This window comes from Ciconia boyciana, chromosome 13 (assembly GCF_034638445.1).
Source record: "Ciconia boyciana chromosome 13, ASM3463844v1, whole genome shotgun sequence".
Classification (NCBI taxonomy): domain Eukaryota; kingdom Metazoa; phylum Chordata; class Aves; order Ciconiiformes; family Ciconiidae; genus Ciconia; species Ciconia boyciana.
In genome coordinates this window covers 16,953,948-16,975,057 of record NC_132946.1, presented here as the reverse complement: position 1 = coordinate 16,975,057, position 21,110 = coordinate 16,953,948, and the positions used below count along the sequence as shown (strand labels likewise).

At 47.2% G+C, this 21,110-nt stretch overlaps 1 protein-coding gene across 6 annotated transcripts; it reads left to right on the top strand.

The window, feature by feature from the left end:
* Positions 1–943: 943 nt before the first annotated feature.
* Positions 944–20,024, top strand: LUC7L (LUC7 like). 6 transcript variants are annotated; one of them, XM_072877734.1, is made up of 11 exons: positions 944–1,143; positions 3,076–3,170; positions 8,203–8,301; positions 9,008–9,118; positions 9,801–9,944; positions 10,372–10,548; positions 11,405–11,493; positions 15,995–16,024; positions 16,983–17,147; positions 18,233–18,294; positions 19,660–19,797. In XM_072877734.1, exons 1-10 carry the CDS (start codon positions 1,083–1,085, stop codon positions 18,258–18,260), a joined length of 999 nt encoding a protein of 332 aa, XP_072733835.1. In that variant the 5' UTR covers positions 944–1,082; the 3' UTR covers positions 18,261–18,294; positions 19,660–19,797. The 6 variants fall into 6 exon arrangements, with proteins under 6 accessions (XP_072733835.1, XP_072733833.1, XP_072733839.1 ...); XM_072877738.1 differs by lacking the exon at positions 18,233–18,294 and adding an exon at positions 1,915–1,985 and having other exon boundaries at positions 945–1,143; positions 19,660–20,024; XM_072877736.1 differs by lacking the exons at positions 944–1,143; positions 18,233–18,294 and adding exons at positions 1,157–1,626; positions 1,915–1,985 and having other exon boundaries at positions 19,660–20,024.
* Positions 20,025–21,110: the final 1,086 nt, after the last annotated feature.

Below are 21,110 nucleotides of genomic sequence, written 5' to 3'. Positions count from 1 at the left end.
CTGCACCCTGTGTGATGTCCCCAGCCCCTGGCATGGTGCAGCACTGGCGAGGAGAGTGCCAGCCCGGGCACGGCCGTCACGCACCCCCCTCCCCGGGCCGGCAACCCTGGGGCACCCTGTGGGGGCAAAGCTGGGCACCGGCACCGGCACCGACTCTGCAGGGCTCCTTTGCCCCTCTCCAAACACTCACACCGGCAACGCCGGGGCGGGAGCAGCAGCCGTCCCGCCTGGGCACCCTGGGCAAACACGGCAGGTGGGAGCTGATAAGCCACGGGCACCCTTCGGTCTGCTCCCTGACGTCACCCGCCATCGCCCGCCCGCCCGGCACGGCTCGGCACGGCACAGCTTGGCATGGCGTGGCACTGCTCAGCGTGGCAGGGCACGGCTTGGCTTGGCTTGGCCTGGCACAGCTCTGCATGGTTTGGCACTGCTTGACATGGTTCAGCACGGCCTGGCACGGCTCGGCTCGGCTCGGCACGGCTCGGCAGCGTGGCCTGGCACGGCTCGGCACAGCTCAGCAGATGCTGCGGCCTGGCTACCGGGCCCGCACTCGGTCGGCCCCGGGAACGGGTGCCGGGGCACCCAGGGGCAGCACCGCCGACGGGGGCCAGGCCCACCGGAGCGGCCCGGTGAGGAGCCAGGCTATGGGTGCCCCCGCCCGAGACCTCGTCAGCCGCCGCTAATGAGGCGCCCCGCTAAGGCGGGGGAGCCCGAGCGGGCGGCCCGGCGCACACCCGCAGGCGGGAGCCCTTCGGCGCCGGGGCGGGGCGGAGCGGCCGCCCGGTGCCGCCAACCCCGGCCCCGGCCCCGGCCCCGGCCACCCGGTGCCGCCAACCCCAACCCCGGCCCCGGCCCCGGCCCAGCCTGAGCTGAGCCCCGCCCCGCCCCGCCCCGCCCCGCCCCCGGACTACCCGTCCCGGCATGCCGCGCGGCGGCAGGAGGGGCCGCTTCCGCCCAGCGCTCGCCGCGCGCCGCCGCCGCCACTGAGGCCGGAGCCGCCGCCGCCGCCGCCCAGGCCCAAGCCCAAGCCCAGGCCGGAGCCGCCCGCCCGCCGCGTCCCGCGGCCCGGCCCCGCGCCCGCCATGTCGGCCCAGGCCCAGATGCGGGCCCTGCTGGACCAGCTCATGGGCACGGCCCGGGACGGTGAGTAGGGGCGGGCGGGGCCTGCAGGAAACGCCGCGGCCTGGCGGCCGCCTCGGCCGCGCGGGGCCTGGCCCGGCCCGGGCCGGCCGCTGCCTCCGCTCCGGACCTGCGGCGCGATCGGCCTCCGCCCGTGCCGGGGACGCGGCGGGCCAGAGCCGGAGCCCCAGCCCGCCCCGCCGCGGCCTGGTCCCGGCCCCGCCGAGCGAGCGGCGCGACGGGCGGTGCGGGGCGGCCGCCTGGGCGGGCCGGCGGAGCGGGCCCGGGCCTCGCCGCGCCTCGGGGCGGCCTAGCGAGCTCGGCACAGGGAGCCCGGTAGGGGTATAGGCCTGCCCGGCGGAGGAGCCCGCCTCGCCCCTGGCCCTAGAAAGCGCCCGGCGTGGCCCAGCCCCGGGAGGAGCCCGCCGCTCCGGGCCCCGGCTGCCGCAGAGAGGTTTTAGGGAAAGCTCCGTGCCCAGGCCACGCCGTGCGTACAGAGGCATGTAGGTAGGTGTGCCTGCAGGAGCCGGCCGTTGTAGTTGTTGTCCGAGAAAAGAAATGTGACAGCCAGTGCAAAATATGTTCCCGCTGCGGTTTGTATCTCCCTTCTGCGACTTGCTGAGTACTTAAATTCCCTTTGGCACATTAGCAGGGCTGTTGAGGTACTTTGCACTTTGTTTCGTAAGTGAATAAGTGCTTTTCTTTCTTTGTGTATTGAGTTGCTATTGAATTGCTTCCCATATTTTTATTTCATACAAACTGAACAATTGTGGCCCCTCTATTTTATTTATAAAGGTTCAGTGTATCTTTGCCTGCCTACATCAATCTGCAAGGGAGTTGCAGAAAAGCCTCATGTTCATCGAGCCGTGAGTCACAACCAATTTTTAAAGCTGTTATAACAAAAAAAAAAAAGTGTTTGCTTTTTTTCACAAGTAACTTTAAAAGTGTAGCTTAGAAAGAAAAAAAAAAAACCAAACCATTTTCAGTAGACACAACATTATTCCTGGATGCTTGCGAATCCTAAACTATATTCATACTTTAGTATTACACATACCTGTGTCATATACACAGATGAGCTTTAAAATTGTCACATACCATTACCACTTTGCCTTTACTTTTATGTATCATTCCCCTGACTTCCTTACTGCAGGTGTGGGCAAGAAAACTTTTCCTTTAAAACTTTTCAACAGTGGGCATAAAATTCTGCAGCTGAGGTCTTGAAGAATGCAGATGGGTATAGTATATGTTGGAGCTCGCAGTGTGTATTGACTAACTTTGTTTCTTTTTTTATTTTTTATTTTTTTGCTTTTCTGATATTGTCTTGTTTAAGTGGCTCCTGAGTGTAAAATGTCTTCTGAGGGTGGGATGTGGGTGGGAAGCACGCTTCGTGTTCCAGGCCAAGACCTACAAGATTCATCTTTGCACGGCCTTGGAAAGCACACTGCGTATTTGGTTCTCAAACCAAATGGACCGATGTCTTAATTATCAGATGAGCAAATAGCAAGCGCCTATAAAAACTGTCCAGCACAGCCCTGTTTTGTGATTCATGGCCCTCCGATAGCGTGGGTTTTGGTACCTCCTGCCCCTTCCTCACAGTAAAAAAAGGGGGGGGGGGGAATAAAAGGTTTTGGCTGCGAGCCAGACTGTCTGTCTCCTTTTTTCTCTTCTGGCTGTGCTGTCTCTTTATATGGATGACAGGCCTTGGACGTTACTTGGCTCGCCAACACTGTGTTTAACATGGTGTACTGGATGAATAAATGCTGAAATAGTGTTTGTTGCCAATTATAAGTGTTCCAGAATATCCTGTTACGCTCTAGGCTTTTTTTGAGTAATTTTGGGGAGCAGGAACACCAAGTATTTTAATCTGCATATTGAGGCGAAATGATCATACCAACCTCTTTGTTCTCTTACCGGTATTCTAATGTCTCCTTATTTAAAACCACAAATGAATTTCAGGAGATGAAACCAGACAAAGGGTGAAGTTTACAGACGATCGTGTTTGCAAGAGTCACCTTCTGGATTGCTGTCCTCATGACATCCTGGCTGGAACAGTAAGTATATTCTCTATAATAAGGAATTCTGGTGAGGCAGGCGTCGGTATAGCTCTTCAGGGCTCATCTGTGCATCGTAGGTAACTTAGTTAACCTCGTGGTTAACATCATAGGAGGAATCAGACTTTCTGTGCCCAAGGAGCAGTCACAATTTTAATTTCAGTTTCTGTGACCTGTGTATAGAACCGTTGAGGTCAGGAGCTCTCAGAATTTGCTTGAAATGTTTTTTTCTCTCACAATCCCACGTGAAGTTGCAAGATTATTTCTCTTTTAGCAGTTTGAGATGGCTAGGGCCTGAAATTTGTCCGGTGGAGATAGCAAGATCGTAGCTAGCCTGCTGTCCTGGGCACTCTAGTTCACCATTGCATCTTCAGGTTAGGAAGTTTTTTCTCATCAGCTGCAATACTCCTTAATCCTTGGAGCTTTTCAGTCTCCTCTCTACAGCTATGTGACGTTCTCCTGATGGAATGGCAGCTTTTTCATCATTACTGTTTGGCCTCCTAATGACAGGTTACAGCTCAGGCCGATTTTGTCTTTAGAGCTGGTTGGTCTGAGCAGTGTGCTGCTCTGCCTGACTGGTTTGAAACAGTTGAGTCGACTCCGTCGCTGCTGCCCTCTGGGGACAGAGCTGGCCAATTTTCAAAGGTTTGGCTCACACGCTCTCTGAGAGCAAAAGGTGACGTCGGCTTTTAACAGCAAGATCTTGCGAAGTAGGTATTCAGTTTAGGCGCCCAGGTGAAAGATGCAGTCTGACTTTGAAAAGAAAAAGGGTGCACGTCTTTTGTAATTGTTGCTGTATTACAGAATTGCAGGATGGAGATGAATATGGATATTTGAAATCCCACCTTTACCCTCACTGTTTGACAGTAAATACTGTGGCGATTCACGTTGTCCATCCACTTAACCAGGTTGTTTAAAGATGCCGTCGTTATTTATAGCCCTTCCTGCTGTTATTTCAAGAGCTGGGTTTGGCAGAGTGGGTTACCAACAAAGGGGAGGGCTGGCACTCCTTCCTCTGTGTCGTTGTGATAGCAAGACTGTGGCAGCACTAGGAGAAAGAGCTTTAGCAAAAGCTGCCTTGGCTCTGAGCGCTCACACTTTAGCTTCTCAGTGGCTGCTATTGCAGAATAAGATTGGAAGCTGAATACCAAGCTCTGTGTATCTCTATTTATTTTTTATTAATTTGAAGCTGAGATGTATTTTCCAGCGATTGCTCCATCAGCCTCCATATAACTTTACTTCCATTTCAGAATTTTAAAGCTGCTTAAATCACCTTCTGCCCGCCTCCATCCTTTGCGCAGGTCACTGTGATTAGGGTATATTTTTTGACATGAGATTCTACAACAGTTTTTTTGGGGTCCAAATGGTGTTTTGAAGATGCAGGCTGCCTTCTACCTCTTCTGGCACGTTTCCAGGAAGAAGGTAAACGGTGAGTCGAAGGGGTTGAATTAAGTGATGTGCATGATTGTTAGAGCTAGTGCCAAAGCATGGAGGAGGTCAAGGAAGTATGAGGTGTTTGGATGCATTGCGAGTCTCCTGGGGCGGAGAAGCGCATTGAGAAATCTGTTTCTCTTGCTTCTGTTGTTACTCGTCTGCAGTGAGTTGTCTCTTCTCTCTTGCTGTGGAATGTGCCCTCAAATCTTGCACAGGAGCAGGAAGGAAGACCACTTCTTTGCAAGTGATCTTGTGGATCACTCAGATGATCTTGTGGTGGCCTTTAAGTGGCTGTGGAGCTCTCACACTGCTGTCAGCAGGTTCTTAGGGGCAAGAAAAAGTATTGGTGCCACAGATCTGTGTTGAAAGAACATGTGATGTCTGGAACGGGAACAGCATTTCAGCTGTCAGCGCTACCAGCGCAGAATGAAACTTAACTGGAATGTGCAGGCTTTCCTTGTGATCTTGGTCAGGTTCACTGCCATCTTACAGTGCTCCATTAAGGGAAGAACTGTGTGGGTGAACAGCTGGATGGGGTAGCGTCCATCTCTGGATGCTAGTATTTTCTGCAATATTACTGCAGAAATCGGGACCTTGGATCTTTTTGGAAACTTCCAACAGATGCTCCAAGCCTTCTGGTGCTGGTTATGTTGCATCCTTCCCCCGAAGGCATTGTTACTGCCGCATCCTTCATGTGGTGCGGATATTCCTTAGTGGGAGGCTGATTGGAGACAAGCAGGAAGCTGGATCCCTTGGGTAGCAGTGCTCAGTGAAATGTGGTGGAGTCCCATTCACTGACCTTCAGGTGTGGAGTAAGAGAAGGAGCCCAGACTATAAGTAAAGCTCTGGAATATTCCTGAGAGCTGCAGAAGGCATGCTGACGTTTGCTTTGTTCAGGTGGGCCAGTGTTGCTGGTCATAAGAGCCTTTGGCCCCAGAAAGTTGTCTAAACTTATCACTAAATAAGCTACAATGTTTCTCTTTTTGGTTTCAATGGGAAAGGAGGAAAATTCTGGGAGAGCACAAGTTAGTTTAACATGCACATGTGCTGTTATCAGGGGACTTGTCACTAGGTCATTAGTGGCCTGCACTGAGTTGGCTTTGCAGCATATTTCTGTCAGCAGTACTGCAGCACATTCATAGATGGCATCAGCTGGTAATCCTGAATTTTAGCTCCACTAATAAGTGGACAGATGAGTCTGAAAGCTGCCCAGGTAGAACATAGCTTGGAAATTACATTCAGGGAATTAATTGTGTCCCCCACTGGGAGTTATGAGTGAGCTGAAATCTGTAGGTTGCAGAATTGTTTTGTGGGGGTCTGTGCTTTCCTTTTTTACTTGGGCAAAACTCTGCAGCTCTGATTAATGTTAAAGAGCCTTCCTCTTAGAAGCAGACTTTCTGGTGAGTTAGCAGTTTAGTGGAGATCATAAGAGATACCTCAGAATGTGGATTGCTCAGCAAATGTGAGCAGGGCTAGTTATCAGTGGCATCTAAATGTGTTAAATCTTTGTGCATATGGGGGGTTAAATCTTTACTCAGGCTCTACAGGTTACCTGTCTCAAATACCCGTATTATAAACCAGCCACAGGTTTTGACTGGAGCAAGTCACGACCACTGCTGGAAAGGGTGAGTATTTGATGACAGGCCTCCCTGAGACGAGAGGATTCTCTGAGGCAGAAGGGCTAGTGGTCTTACCTGAAGTGAGCAATACCTGTGAAAACCTCCATGCACCTAGATCATCTTGAAGGACGTGGAGGACGACTTGAGGTCTGTATGCTGGTGAGACCCAAATGTTCTCCCCTTGAGGAAGAGGTTGAGAGAATCGTTGCCTTTTAACAAACAGGGAGAGGATTATGGAGCACATCGTCAGCTCTTTTGAAGTTTTGGCTTGAAGCCCCTTCTCTGAAGTGGGGCTCGTGGATCAGCTTGCAAGAAGAGTTCAGATAAGAATACTTATGATCTTTCAGAATCACATGGAGTATCACTATTTTCGCCCTATATTGGAAAGGGATCTCGGTAGAATGACCATAAGAATAAAAGGCTTAAGTCGCATCATGCTCTGATGTTGTGGAAAGTTATTTTTGTGGTAAAATAACAGTGGCTCTCTAGCATTCTTTGAAGAGGCTTGCCTGAAGATGAACATGATTAAGCTCTGAAAGTACCGAACGCTTTTTTTTGTAGGCATTAAATTTCCACCATTAGAGAGCTCAGCAGGACTATTCCTGGATGCAGTGTCTGTTTCTGTAGCCTTCTGCCTGTGGCCTCCTGTTTCTGGTAAATCTGAGCAAAATGAGGAAGACTAAATAGTGGCAAGTCATCCAGAATTGTTTTCTTTGTTTAAAAAAGAAAAGCTAATAACACAGGTAACTGCTGAATACCTGAGCATTACCTGGTGGAGCTTGCTTTAGTTGCTTTGCTTCATTCTAAACACACTTCATTGCTGCTGCCGAGTGCGTTGCTTCACATAGGTGTCCCTGGCACCCCCAGCTCTAGTTTGTGATGTTCCGCAGGCATTCTGCGTTGATCCTGATTTAGCTTTTTTTGCAGTTCAGTGAGTTGACACCTGTTGTGCTGTGTTCAGGTTTGGGCTCCTTGGGACTGGTGGTGGCTGGGAGAGAAGAGGATGGCTAGCTGGGGTATTCCTTCATGCGATGACACGTACCCTGCCATTCGTACTGTGGCTCACACTTAGGCCTTTTATTATTTTGGCTTTCAAAATGTCATTTTCTATTTTAAGAATAAGAGAAATGTTCTCTGTTACGTATTGATAATGTCGAAATGCAATTTCCATGTTTTGAGAGCATAATTAATTCATGTGGCTGTTAACTATTAGGTTGGGGAAAAATAACAAATTTAAATAGCATCGACTGTAATGGGAGTGAAAGGCAGCATGCAAGTCGGAGCTTTCTGGGAAGGGAGATGCTCTCAAGAAGTCTCTCATTAGATGGGCTTATGCGTAGGAATTAGCTTTGCTGGGTAGGTTTTAAAATTCCAGGCTGCAGCTGAATGTGGGAAGGGGCTAGCTGTAGAATTTTGAGTCTGTCGTTGCTGAGTGTGGGTTTGTGCTTTTCTACTGGCCATACCCCTTACTCCCTTAAGTCCACTTGTTCTTGATAGGAAGCATTCTGTCTGTTCTACGATTTGGTATAGTTCAGTATGTTACTAGGGCTCGTCCTGGCACAGATGTGCTTTTCCAGGTGAGCTTTAAACAGGGTACAAAGCTGTATGTTTTGCTGTGCTGTAGCTCTATAATAGGAGGCATTTGGAGTTAGTGCCCGTTTGGAGCTGCTGCTGCAGTGTGCTGCGCCTTGCCAGCTCCCTCCCAACAATTTCTAAGGCTGTGCTGTGTCCTAGGGCAGGAGTAGGACTGGACTTAAAACATTTGGGGTGTTTTAATGTTGTTCCGGGAACACCTAGAAAAGGGTTTCTAGCAAGCATGTGGTTCTTCTGGCTAGTTCTGTTACTGACAGGTTAAGAGGAACCTCTTCTTCCTAAAGAGGCTGTATTTTGATATGATACAGTTGGCAAGAGTTAAGTATCTGCTGCTTGTTGCCATAATGGAAGGTTCTTACATTGATTTTCCTTTTTCTTTTCAACAGCGAATGGACCTGGGAGAATGTACAAAGATCCATGACTTGGCACTGCGAGCAGATTATGAGATTGCAAGTAAAGAGAGAGACCTGTTTTTTGAGCTGGATGTGAGTACAGAGAAATTTTTGTTACTTTTGTGAAAACTGCCTCTTGAAGTTATTTGGCTGAACAATAGAACTCAGTGGGCATTTCAGCTAGCTGGGTTATTTGATGTGTTATCTGACAAGAATGTGCAGCCCCTTCCCAAATGCTGGCTTGATTGCTGACTTGAAATTGTATAAGTAATTATGGCTCTTGCAACCCCATTAGTCCAGCTAGCTGGGAGGCTCCTCTGGCATTCCTTGCATCCCACACCTGCTGCTCTGTACAAGGTCATTGTAACCTGGTGGCCTGTCCCAGAAGGAGATTTGACATTAAAAGCCTTTCACTCTTTCCAGATTTAGCTTTCTGTGATGGAACAGATCAAGTAGAAGAACAATCCTGTCTTCCCTTTTCGTGTTATTCCAGTGCTTTTGTCTTTGCACCTGTTGCTCACGTGTTGGAAGTTCTGGTGCAAAGCAGTCTTCATGTGAGCATTCTGTTATGTGTCAGAGTAAAGGAACTGTGTCAGGTTCCAGGCAGATGACAGACTTAAGGGCAGGGATCAAATTTTACTTTTTCTGCAAAGTGTCATATATTTTTTTTTTCTCAAGGCATCCGTTCTTGAGGTTGGTTGTGCATTACAGAGGGGTTGCACCAGCTAGCTCTTGGCTGTCAAAGCTAGATCTGGCACGGAGAGCATCTTTATTCACAATTCTTTGTCTGAACACGCAGGCAATGGATCACTTGGAATCCTTCATCGCAGAGTGTGATAGGAGAACAGAACTGGCCAAGAAACGCCTGGCTGAGACACAGGAAGAGATCAGTGCTGAAGTGTCTGCAAAGGTATTGTCCTCTCATTAAACATTTGTTCTGCAAGTCTGTGGAGAGCACTGGTGCTCTGTTGTCTCTGACACCATTGATACTGGGAAGTTAGGCTTCACGGAGGCTTTGTGGATTCCAGCCATCCTACTCAAATGCTGCTCTGGCCATTCTTGTGACAAACTTACTGGTTCAGAGAGCCCTAGCAGCGTAAAACATGAACTCTAAAATAGGTTGCTTTAGCATGGCAATAAAGCATATTGGTTGTTCTGCACCCCCCCCCCTAGTGTTAATGTAATAGCTTAGAATAGTGAATCCATCCCCTGATTGTTGTCTTTGCACTCAGTAAAGGCTCATGGAGTTTCCTTTTTGGGAACTTCCTTCATCAGGAAAATGCAAAGCATTTCTGAAGCTGGTTTTCCAGACTCTGGCCTGTCCTGGAAGCCAGAAATGTGCCACTGTTTGCAGCAGAACTGATGATGTCCTCTCCATGTCTAGTTTCTCTCTTTGCTATGTGTCTGTGATTGCATTGCCTGTACTCAGCCCACCAATCCCTTTTTGTTGGGACTCCTTTGACTTTTGGAGATTTATGGTCATCTTCCACCAACTGCTTTTATTAAATGATATTTTTTAGAGAAAAGGGAAAAGTCATCCTGAAAGCTTTAGCAAGTTTTTTGTCTTATTAAAAACACACTATTCTCTTTAGGCAGAGAAAGTACATGAGCTGAATGAAGACATTGGAAAACTCCTAGCTAAAGCTGAACAGCTGGGAGCTGAAGGAAATGTTGATGAGTCTCAAAAGATCCTGATGGAAGTGGAGAAAGTCCGAGCAAAAAAGAAAGAGGCAGAGGTATGGCCTTGGTTCTCCTATGAATTGTAATAGCAGACTGAGCTAGGCTGAGTACATGACAAACAGCTGGGCGGTTCCTACCTTTTTTCCTATGTTGCCAGCACCTCCTTTTTCAGTTTCAGCCATGTGCCAGCAAGCAGTTGGCAGTGTAGTGTCATAGATGAATAAAAGCTTTTATCTAGTTAAGATAGCTGACTGGGGTGGGGAGGGATTTGTCCTCTGAAATATTTGGTCACTAGTCACTTGCAGGGATAGGCTGTCAGGTTAGCTGTGCTCGCAAAGTATTTTCTATGGCACCTTCTTTATATTGAGGGTGTTTTTTTGATTCTTGAAAGCGGCAGGGCAATTCTTTGCAGGGGTTTCCCTGGAGGGTTTTGACTGTGTAAGGGTTCCCTGACATTTGCCTGTTTTTTTTGCCTCCCTTTAGGAAGAATACCGAAATTCAATGCCTGCATCCAGTTTCCAGCAGCAAAAGCTGCGTGTGTGTGAAGTCTGTTCTGCATATCTTGGTCTCCATGACAATGACCGGCGTCTTGCTGACCACTTTGGAGGCAAATTACACTTGGGTTTCATTCAGATTCGTGAGAAACTGGATCAGCTGAGGGTAATCCTGTCTGTTTTAAACCTTCTCCTTGTAGTTCTGAAGACATTCAACACTTACAAATTCATACAGGATTCTTTGCAGGGTGCCTGTAGAAGCCCAGAAATTTCTGATTGCAGAATCCCTGAAACTTCAAATGGAGGTTTGCGTAGCCTCATGTGTTCTGTACTTTCTGGGTAACTAAATTAGTCAAACCAGACCGCTGCTGTCATTTCTTCCTTAAATACATGCAACGGTACCATTGCTCTTTCTCATTGGTTTGGCTGAAATTTGTCACTGTGGGTTTTTTGACTGTTGAAGAGCACTTTCAGACCTCTTAATGAAATGCTAGAACTGAAGTTTCACATAGTGCTGTCAGTGAAGATCTTCAGTAACTGAAGTGATTAGAAGTTTTCTGGAATGGTTTGTAATGGAATTGCGGTACTGGCCATGCTTGCAAACAGAGACCTTTAGAGGGCTCAAGTGAGAGTTGTGATTCCTGTGCCTTATTCATTAGGCACATTATTCATTATTATTCATTATTGAGGTCAGTGCCTCGATTGATCATTGGCACGAGGCCAGAGCACTGTTTCATTGCGTGTTGTGTATACTCAGGGTGAGACCGTCCTTGCCTCAAAGCTTATGGACTTGTCTCTTAGAGCACAAGCACTCAAAGCAGAGTAGGGAGTGACATTTCTTGCACTGATGTATGTTAGTGAAGCTGTGAGGAAGAGGAGAACCTCGACGGAGATCTTGACTGGCAAAATGCAGTGAAACAGTTCTTTGTCTTACTACCTTTGTCTTACTACCTGAATAGTCTCCCTGCAGATCTCTCTGACCTGTTACTGTATGGCTGAAATACGTGAACTTTTTTTTCTAGAAAACAGTGGCAGAAAAGCAAGAGAAGAGAAACCAGGATCGTTTGAGACGGAGAGAGGAGAGAGAACGAGAGGAGAGAATGGGCAGACGGTAAGTGGAAGCTGATAACTGGTTTGTGAAGTTGGATTTGCAATAGTCTGATTTCTTGTATCTGAGCACTGTAGGAAAGCAGCATCTGCTGCTGGAGCAGCTGTTGGAAATGCTCCAGATGCTGTGTGAGCACCTTGGCCATTCAGTTAAAGATGAAAACAAATGCACAACCCCCCCACCTTAGAATGATTGTATGTGTATAGTTTAATCTCCATTGTGTATCTGAAAGATGTGAGCTCCCTGTAGTCTTCAGGCTTATATTGGTCTAGTCCCTGTCTTTGGGAATCTGAATCTGGATAAAATGCCTTCATCCAGTCCCACATCTGAGTGGGAAAGTTTTAAGATGAGTGAAGGCTAGGTCTGCTCAAAAGTAGTGCTTTGACTAGTCGTGCAAAAATTCCCTGGACAGCCCTCCTCACTTCTAGGCTAGGAGGTGACAGCAGAGTGGAGCCAGTATCCGTGAGCCAGATGGTGGGCTGCCTGTCTTGCTTAGAAACTTTCCTGAAATAACAGTGAGGTGCTTTTGGCACAGCTTTGGAAAACACTTCCTAGGGGATCCGAGGGATCCCAAGGACTGGCTGCTTCTGGATGGTTGTGGACCTATGTGTCATGTTCTGCTCACACGTGTATAAGCCTTGAGCAGCGGGAGTGGCTGCAACGTTGGTAGTCCCAGGACAAGCTCTTCTGCCTCTTGCCAGCTGAACTGGAAGAACTCTTTCTTCTTTACTTGAAGAGGCACCTTGTGTGTAAACAGCTCAGTAAAGCAGCCTGATGTGGAGAGGGTAGTTATTTGCGATGGTCAGGCAGAGGAAGTGGCTGAGTAGGAATGCTGTTCTCTTTGTCGCAGCATCTCCCCAGTTACCTCACGTGTTTCTCCTCTTATACTTCTTGCATCAAAAAACCCAACCTTGCTGCCTGTGGAAAGCTCTTTTTGACGCTCGGTGTAAACTGCAGAGTGTGTTTCAGCCATCCATGTTTGAGGCATGAGAGATACATAACTGCAGTATAACTAAGATGGTGCTGGCTTCTGGGTATACGTTGCTGGAAATGCTGGAAAAGCAAATAAATACCAGAATCAAAGCAGCTTGGTGATTTTGGTGTATTGTGAAGATGTAAGCCCCAAATTGTTACGCAGTCTCCAATTAGGGTGTTTTATGTGGGTTCTCTCTCCCTGTGGATCACCTGGTGTCATATGAAGTGCCAGTTCATGCCGCAGCTTTGTCCCGAACCGCAGCACTTCATGTAGAGCCTCACAACTTTCTGGCATCCATGCAAGATTGTCAGTAATGCAGTTACATTTGGGAGCTGCAGAATCTGGAACTGGCTGATGAGCGCAGAAGTTAATCGAAAGGGACTGGTGTACGCTGTTGCTATGGACAGAAATATGGAAATGAAAGAAGCAGCATCTTTCCGTGCAGCTACTTTGTGCCAGGCTCTTTCTCACCCACAGTGTAGGACCACATTTAACCTGGACTCAGTGTATCTGTCTCCATGGTGCCTCTTCTTCCTGGAGTTCGTTTCTGTGTGAAAATTGCTCAACAGGGTTGCCTTCGGGAAGAGTTCTCTGGATCCCCCCAAAATGCTGGCTTTCTTCCTCCCATGGCATGTCTGTGGTTTTGGCTTTGTGTTTTGTTTTTTTTTTTTTTATCTCCGTTCCTGAGAGTTAAGGAGCCTCTTGTATTCACAGGTAGCCCCTATATGGATGCATCTGATAAGGGGGTTTGAAGATCACTTTTCAATATTTAATGCTTTAAATGTGAAGGGTTTAAGAACTGCATTAAGTTGGCCTAAAGTCTGAGTTCTTACTGGTTCCATATGTGGCACTACTTAGAGACTGTGGCCAGCCTTTGTTCTCACTCTGTATGGAGGCATCTGTATGCTCCTCTGTTCAGATACCGACAAAAAGCATGTTACGAAGGAGCTAGGAGTGCCGTACAGAGGAGGTCAAATTATTTACCTCTCCAAAATGAGAACTTCACCCAAAGAAGGAAAATAGTTTTCCCAGTGGACTCTTAATGTCAGAACTGGGACTAGAGCCCAGATGTCGTGATTTCTCAGCACCTTCCCCTCTGGGAGCTGTGCAACACCATGCTTAACGGGGCATTTTTCCATCAAAAACTAATCAATTACTTCTGCTGCCTTTCAGACTGCCTCTCTTAAGCACAGCTTGATACTTGAAGGAACCACAGCAAGTGTATTGCCTTCATAATTCTTCTTGTCATATCTTCATATGCAGCATCTTCATGGTGTTATTCAGTAAAAGAAAGAGTACCGCTTGACTTCCAGAAGTCTTTGGTGGCTTATAGGCACTATGACATACTATGGAAACCTGTAGATTCACTTGTGAAACTCTAGTTCTCACAGGTTTTATTGATTTGTCAACTAAACTACTATTTCCACATAGGAATGAGTGAACTGGGTTGTCACCCCTACTGGTAAACAAATACAAGTTCTTTGTTTGGTGTTGCCGGTGACTGTGGGATACCCAGTAATCTCTTAAGACTGAAGTTCTGTGGAGAGGCGGCATGCTTGGAAGAGCAGATGTCGGTATTTGCTTCCAGCGTACACCGGCAAACAAGACTAGGTGGAGTTGCCAAATGGATTTCCTTTGTAATCAGTTGGACAAAACACAGGTTATGAAACTCGGCACACAACCTCTGTAATGCAGGGACGAAAAAGGCGGGGTGGGGGGAATAAATATGCTCAGCCTCTTGCTTCTCTGGACAAGAGTCTTCTACTGTCTCCTGCTGTATAATGATTCAGGCTAGTAAGGAAAGTGCTGTTTTGTTGGATGCTTCCTGAATTCTGAAGTCTAGCGCTAGGGAGTGATTATTGGGAGTTTATTGTGCAAACTCCTGCTCAGATCATAGGCGTGGAAGGACAGCCAGGTTTTTCAGGGGATGTGGAATGGCTTTGTGTGAATGTGTGCACTGGTGATTCAGAATAGAATGATCAGGAGGAAAAGAACATTAAGAACTTGGAGTAATTACAACCACCAAGAAAAATTCAGCTGCCTGCCAGGCATATACAGGAGGTCCTGCTGCTCTGTCAGGTTCTGTTACATGAAAAAGGAGGTGTGTGGTTATTGCCTTGCTCTCCTGGTTTATCAGCTTTGCCTTCATCTGGTCGTCTTGTGTGTTGCCTCAGCGCATCGTTCATTTGTCTGACTCCAAGTTCAGCTCCACCTTGTTTACAGTCCTTCTACCTGAATTCCTTTCTAAATTTGGGTTTTTTTTTTTCTATCATGATTGAACAATTCCATTTCATTGTGAAGGAATGTCAGTGCACATTGATTCTCTTAATCTTGTCTTATCCCGGTATAGTTTTAAATGACATTATTAAAATAGATGCTTCTCTGTTGCTTTTTAAAATTTTGTCTGTGTGTAACTTTCAGCCTCATCTCCTGTTACAGTGCCAGAACAGCTCTGTGGCTGTGTAACTGGAACATCCCCTGTGAGTCTGTATGCAGTGGGGAGACAGGAGCGGTTACAAGACTGAGTCTCTAAGTCACTAAACAAGGAGACCGGCTGCTTCTCCATTAAAGCAGAAAGGAGACTGTTCAGACAGCGTGTGAAGTTTTGGTGTAGGCTGGCTCTGAAACGTGTCTGTAGAGAAAAAGGGAGGGCGTATCTTTCATGTGGAGTGGTGTTTTAAGTGGTGCTGTTATAATGGCGCTTCAGAAGTTGAAAGAATTGTGACATTGTTATTTACAGACTGTCAAAAGCTAATGCTTATGGTGTTAAGGTTAGAGTGCCATACATGAGCTCTGAAGACGTGGAAATATGAGAAAGAATAGTGAGACTTGGATGGTTGTTCTCAAGGTGCTTTCTAAGTCTGGGATGAAGGATTTTCTGTGTATGTTGGTTACTTTCCAGTAACAGTTCTTCCCTTGTGTGTGTCCCCCCTCTTTTTTTTCTAGCTCATCTTTCCCAAACAAGAAAAAAAAATAATCGATGCAAATTTCCATCTCATGTTTGTTAAATAAATATGATGAGTGAGAAGATCCCATATTTTCTCTTTAATAAAGCCTTTTTAATGTGCAGCTACCTCAAAGGAACTGAAATCAGAAAACTGTCAAGTGTCTTTCTGACTAGAGAGTGGCACTTGTTCTTGAAAATGTTAGAGTTGATCTAGTTGATGTTAGACTACAGATGGTAAAGTGTATATATCAAATATGCACAGCAAACTTAAAGTTGGAAAGGTTTGTTGTGGTGTTTTATTAAGAGACCAAATTGGTTTGTAGACCTTTTCTGTTCTGACAAGAAGCTCTGCATGTAGAAACCAGTGTTTCTACAAAGTTCTTCAGTTTTTGACAAATTCCCATTCCCCCCACCCCCCAAATTGAAGATAATTAAATGTTTTAATGGTTTTATGGCAAGCTTTTTTTTAACTGATGTATTACTTGGGGTATTGTTGTGTTCCTGTGAAGACCTGCCAGGGTGAATGTGTGGTTTTATTGAAAACCCACTGACTATATCATACCTTCTCCTCTTCTTTCTAGGTCTGGATCAAGAAATAGAGATCGTCGAAGGTGAGTGCGCAGTTCTCCTACAGTTCTCCCAAATGTCTATTTGTGTTTCTATCTAGTTACTGAGGTTTTTCCTGGGTCTCACAAATGGAGTTCCCTCAGTGCACCAGTCTCTTTGTTTTGCTCCCTGAAAGAAAAGGGAACTACTGCTTGGGCACTTCAGTGATGCCGGGCAACTTAAAATGTCACCTGTTGGGCTATAAAGCAGATGCTGGCTAGCCCGGTCAGGACAGAGGGTGCTGTGTGCTCCAGAGTATGAGTCTAAGAATGTACTTGATGCCTTTTTTCAATAAATACCTAATATACTTCCATAGTTTTAATGTCTGAAGTAATCTGTAACATACATAATACCTCAGATGTAAAGATACAGAGATTCAAGATTAAAGCCCCCACATCTCTGTGAAGAGCTTGCCTTAGTGGTATGACAGCCTTCTCTCAGTGATCATGTACCTGGAGATCTTCCTCTGTACTGCTTTCCATATACATTGGCATCCTTTGTTTTGTTTTTAGAGCAGATTGAAACAAATCTGCTTCTAAAGTGCAGTACTTTCACAAGGGAGACTCTCTTTTGGCAGACTGACCTACGGGTTATGGTAATTTCACATGCCACTTACTTTGGCCTCTCTTCTACTTACACAGGCCTCACTTTGAGTGAGGCACGGTTGGTAAGCTCTGCTCTAGGCATCGGCACACGCTTACATTAATGGTGGGAGCTTTTTATATAAGCTTCCCAGCAGCTCAAATTTACCCATTGGCATTTTGTTGGTAGCATGAGGCCCAGGAGGGAGATGCCCACCCTGTGGGTGATCTGCCTTCTGTGTTGGCAGGGATGCGGCTGAGACGGTGAGTGCTGATGCTCTGGATATTTTTTACTCAGGAATGCCTGAGAGATGGGCTCAGGTGTACAGATCTGATGTACTGGCCTGTCTCCTGAGCCTGAGGCAATCTGTGTCCTCTTCAGATCACGGTCTCGGGATAGGAGGCGAAGACGCTCGAGATCGGCTTCCCGTGAACGGCGGAAGTCTCGCTCCAGGTCCCGAGACCGACACAGACGCCACCGGAGCCGTTCCCGCAGCCACAGCAGAGGTCACCGACGGGGGTCCAGAGACAGGAGTTCAAAACACAAGTATGTATTCCTGACACGAGTGCTTCTGGAAAGGGGAGTCCTTGGCATCCCAGTGAGCCTCCCCAGTCCCTTAGAGTGAGCAGGAGTATGACCAGTTTCTCAAGTTAGCAGCTGCAGTGTCCTGTACCAGCTCCTGGGCCAAAGCAGGATTTCCCAGTGGCCGCTCGTAGATGGCCTCACATGAGAGCAGTAGGGCAGTAACTGTACAGCGAGATCCCAGCTTGAGAGGAGAGTCTAGGAGATAGAACTGGTTCCCTGATTTGCAGTGCTGAGCCTTGAGAAATTGCTGCTTTTCTTGTATGAGAAGCAGCACAAAGGCCTGCTTGAGGTAACTGAGCTTCCCCAGGCCTGTAAAAGCCAAGTGACTGAGAGGCAGTTTTGACATTACATTTCTATGGTTACCTTCTGCTTCCCAGCTTCTTTCTCTCAGTGCTGCTGGCATGGGGAAGGATGTATATGATTTGGGATCTGGGGGAAGTCTTCTGTTAGGGTAAGAAGGAGGCTGGTTGAGAGACAGACATTTCTTTAGGAATCTGCACTAGAGGGAGGAGGAAATGGCAGCTGGGGAGAGGAGTATACCATTCTCCTGTTGCTGAGGAGAAGTGCTATAGTCTGAAGAAGGGCTTTCAGTCTCTTCTAAAACTCAGCAAAACACCCACTGTGTTGGAGGAAGGATGAGGCAAGCATAGGTAGGAGTATTTGAAAAATTGAAAGGAATAATTGTGTTTCCTTACAGCCCTTCTAAGCCCAGGAGCAAGTCTATCACCAGGTGCTTGCTGAAGTTAGATCTGGCTTTTTTTTAAACAATCCTAATTAATAGGGGAGTGTTTTAGCACTGTCTCACCTGATTAGGCACCACCACTCAAGTACAATTCTAGAAACAAACCTACTGTTGTGTGTCTTGTGTCGCTTTAGGTAAAGGGGCAAGAACAGGTTTTAAAGATTCCTGACAAAGGGGAGGGAAATAATGGTCTGAAAAAATAAGTCTGTTAATAATTGAGGGGGGTGTGTAAATACTGTTGATTCTCCAATGGCTGAGATACTAAAGTGCTTTTTTAAATCTGTCTTGAACATGAAAAATAAAGAAAAGAAGTTTGGACAATTAGGAAGTGAGGAAGACCCTGTAATAACTATTACTAAAGAGCAGGTAAGGGATTACTTTGAAAACCTTGAACACATTCAAATCAGCCCATCGAGATCGTAGGGGGATTGGCTAGCTGACATACTTTCACAAAATTACTGAGAACTGGGGAGAGACTGAGAAAATAAAACTAAAAAAAGAGAAAAACAGAAAAACCCTGTTCTCTGAAACAGTGTAGCTTCTGTTTTCACCTCGAGAATTAATGAAACCTGCATTCAGGTTCTGCTGGTCTGAGGTCTCACTTGTATAAAGAAAGGGAGAGCCTGTCGCAGGATCTGGAGATCTCGGGGTAGGAGGACTACAGGCAGCAGGCATTGTCGTGGGAACAGGAAAAGAGATAATCTCATCAGACTCATGTTGTCTGCTGGTTAAATGACACAATTTAATGACAATGAAATGGCTCGTGATACGGAGGGCTGTAAGGCTTTAATATATCAATTGTGCAGTATTTCCAAGCCTTACAATCAGCGTGAATGAAAGCTGGAACCTCTAAGGTACCTGCCAGGTCCTCTTCTTGCAACTGTAAAGAAAAACCTGTGTACTGAGTCCTAGAGTAAAACGTGCTGGCTCTGCGGGGTCTGTGAAAGCCTCTGCCTCGTTCTGAAGGGGTACGGGCTGCTAGAGCTCGTTCAGCATTGGCACCTTTTGCAGGCTGCTAGTCGATAAGCTGGCATGAATCATACAGGAAAACAGCCTTTTCAGATTGGACCTAACATGAAGCCCTCTGCTTAATTCTGTGTGGGCTGATACAGCGAAGCACTGCTGAAAATCTGTAGCTGTCATTTGGGCAGGCTGTGAAAAGATTTGGCTGTGTTGTGGGCTGTGAATATAAATCTGTATCATCCACGATGCTGCCAAGGACAACGCTTGTCGGGATGCAAAGTAGAAAAAGCCCAGGGCTGAGCAAGCGTTTGAGTCCAAAGAATACAGTTGATATTTAAAGTGGTTGAGCAGAAAGCCACTAGCTTAGAGCATAATGAAAAACCACTCTGAAGACACAAACAGAGCTGAGCGATAGACGAGGAAGAAATTGCAGGCACTTTAGTATGGCCCAGTAAACTAATAAGGGGCCCAGGGAAGACCTCAGCCCCTGTGGCAACAGCTTGAAGGGATCACTCTAAGGAGAGACTAACAAGGGCTGTGCCGTGCACCCAGCGCTGCAAAGCCGGCGGTCTCTGACATAAAGCTCAGAGAGGTACCAAAGTTGCTGTCTTGGGGGACACCACTCCCCACATCGCAGTACCTAGGCCCATTTCAGTAGGAAACTTGTGTTATGCCACAGCCCTGTTAGGAAAGATGGTGTCATTTTGTGCACATTTGAAAATTCTTTTAGTTGTGAAGCTTATAGCGACGGTTTACTTTGTACTTCAGATCTTCTAGAGATCGATCTTCAAGAGAAAAGTCACGAGACAGAGAGAGAAAAGAGAAGAGCTCTTCTGAGAGGCGGCATGAGAGCACAAATGGCAAATCTCGTTCCAAGAGATCAGAAGAGAGAGAAGCTGGCGAGATCTGAACTCAAACGATCTGTGTTGCACTGTAAATAGTCTGATAAACATTCTACACAAAGCCTAAATTTCCCATTTATATTTACTGAATACAACTCATCTTTTGTAGTTTGGAATTTTTATTGTTTGGCAGATAGCTGTGAGTTTGTAGAGACACAGAGTTACGTACTGTTTAACAGGATTTTGTTTTAGTAGGAATAAATAAATCTGGACGGATCGTTTTCAATTCAGGCCAGTGGTTGACACACTGTGTTTGTCCTGACCCAGCGAACGCGGCAGTCAGGGGCAGCGCTGTGGTCGGAGACCTGAGCTGCCGTGATGTTTGTAACGCTTCAGCCCTTTCCAAAAGACCTACCTGACCCTTTGTGAGCACACCAGTAGCGCTGGTTCTCACTTAATTCATTTTTCCTTCTGTTTATGTATGTTAGAAGAAATTCAGAAGTGGGATTTTTTTTCCTTTTAGCGCTTAGCCACCTCATTTTTATGTCTCCAGCATTTGAGAGTTGCCTCGCTAGTCCAGCTGAGTCAAGACAGATGAAATTTTGGCCCCGATCTGCCTATTTTGAAAGCTGTTTGTCTTTGTGAGGATGACCAAATCAGCTGGAGCACATTTCTAAGATGGGCTCAAGTCTGGTTTTAGTACCTTTACAGATCAGATACCGGGTGTAAACAAAACAGCGGAAAACCTGGACCGATTCCTTCTGTAGAGGAGTACAGCCACAGCTAGTCTGCCTATGTACTGTGCACTCCAGAGTCGGAGCTTCCTCCGTGGAGTTTCCAGACTCGCAAAAAAAGCATTGGTGTATGTTTTTCGAGGCCAGTCAGGCAGAAGGTGGCCGAGCGGCAGAGGTGACTCGGGATGGAGCGAAATCCAGGGGCAGGGTGAGGAAAGGAGTCGCCCGTGTCAGTGTGCACCGCTTCTCCTGGGACTGAGGCGCCAGCCGCGTCCGCACTCGTCCGGGAGGAATTTGCGTATTGTAACTAGCTTATTTGTAACTAGGTTTATTTTACAGTAGGGGAGGAGGGCCGCCTTGCTGTGCCAGCCCCGAGGATCGGTATTGTGTGAGAATTGTGTGAGTAAGGCGCTTGCTGCCCGCCGGCGGGGCGTCAGCCCGGCCGCTGCTCGTTCGCTCGGCGAGGCAGGTCTTTTTAATTAAAGACAGCGCACTCCTGTCGTTTCCACGCGGGGGAAGCGGCCAGGTGTCTGTAAAGGCTGTTTCAGCCCCGTGGCCGGCGTGGGGGGTGCCGGCCGGTGTCCTTCCCCTTCGGGGCTCCGAGAAGCCGCTTCACGGTTTCAGTTGCCCTGCGGCCGTCCCG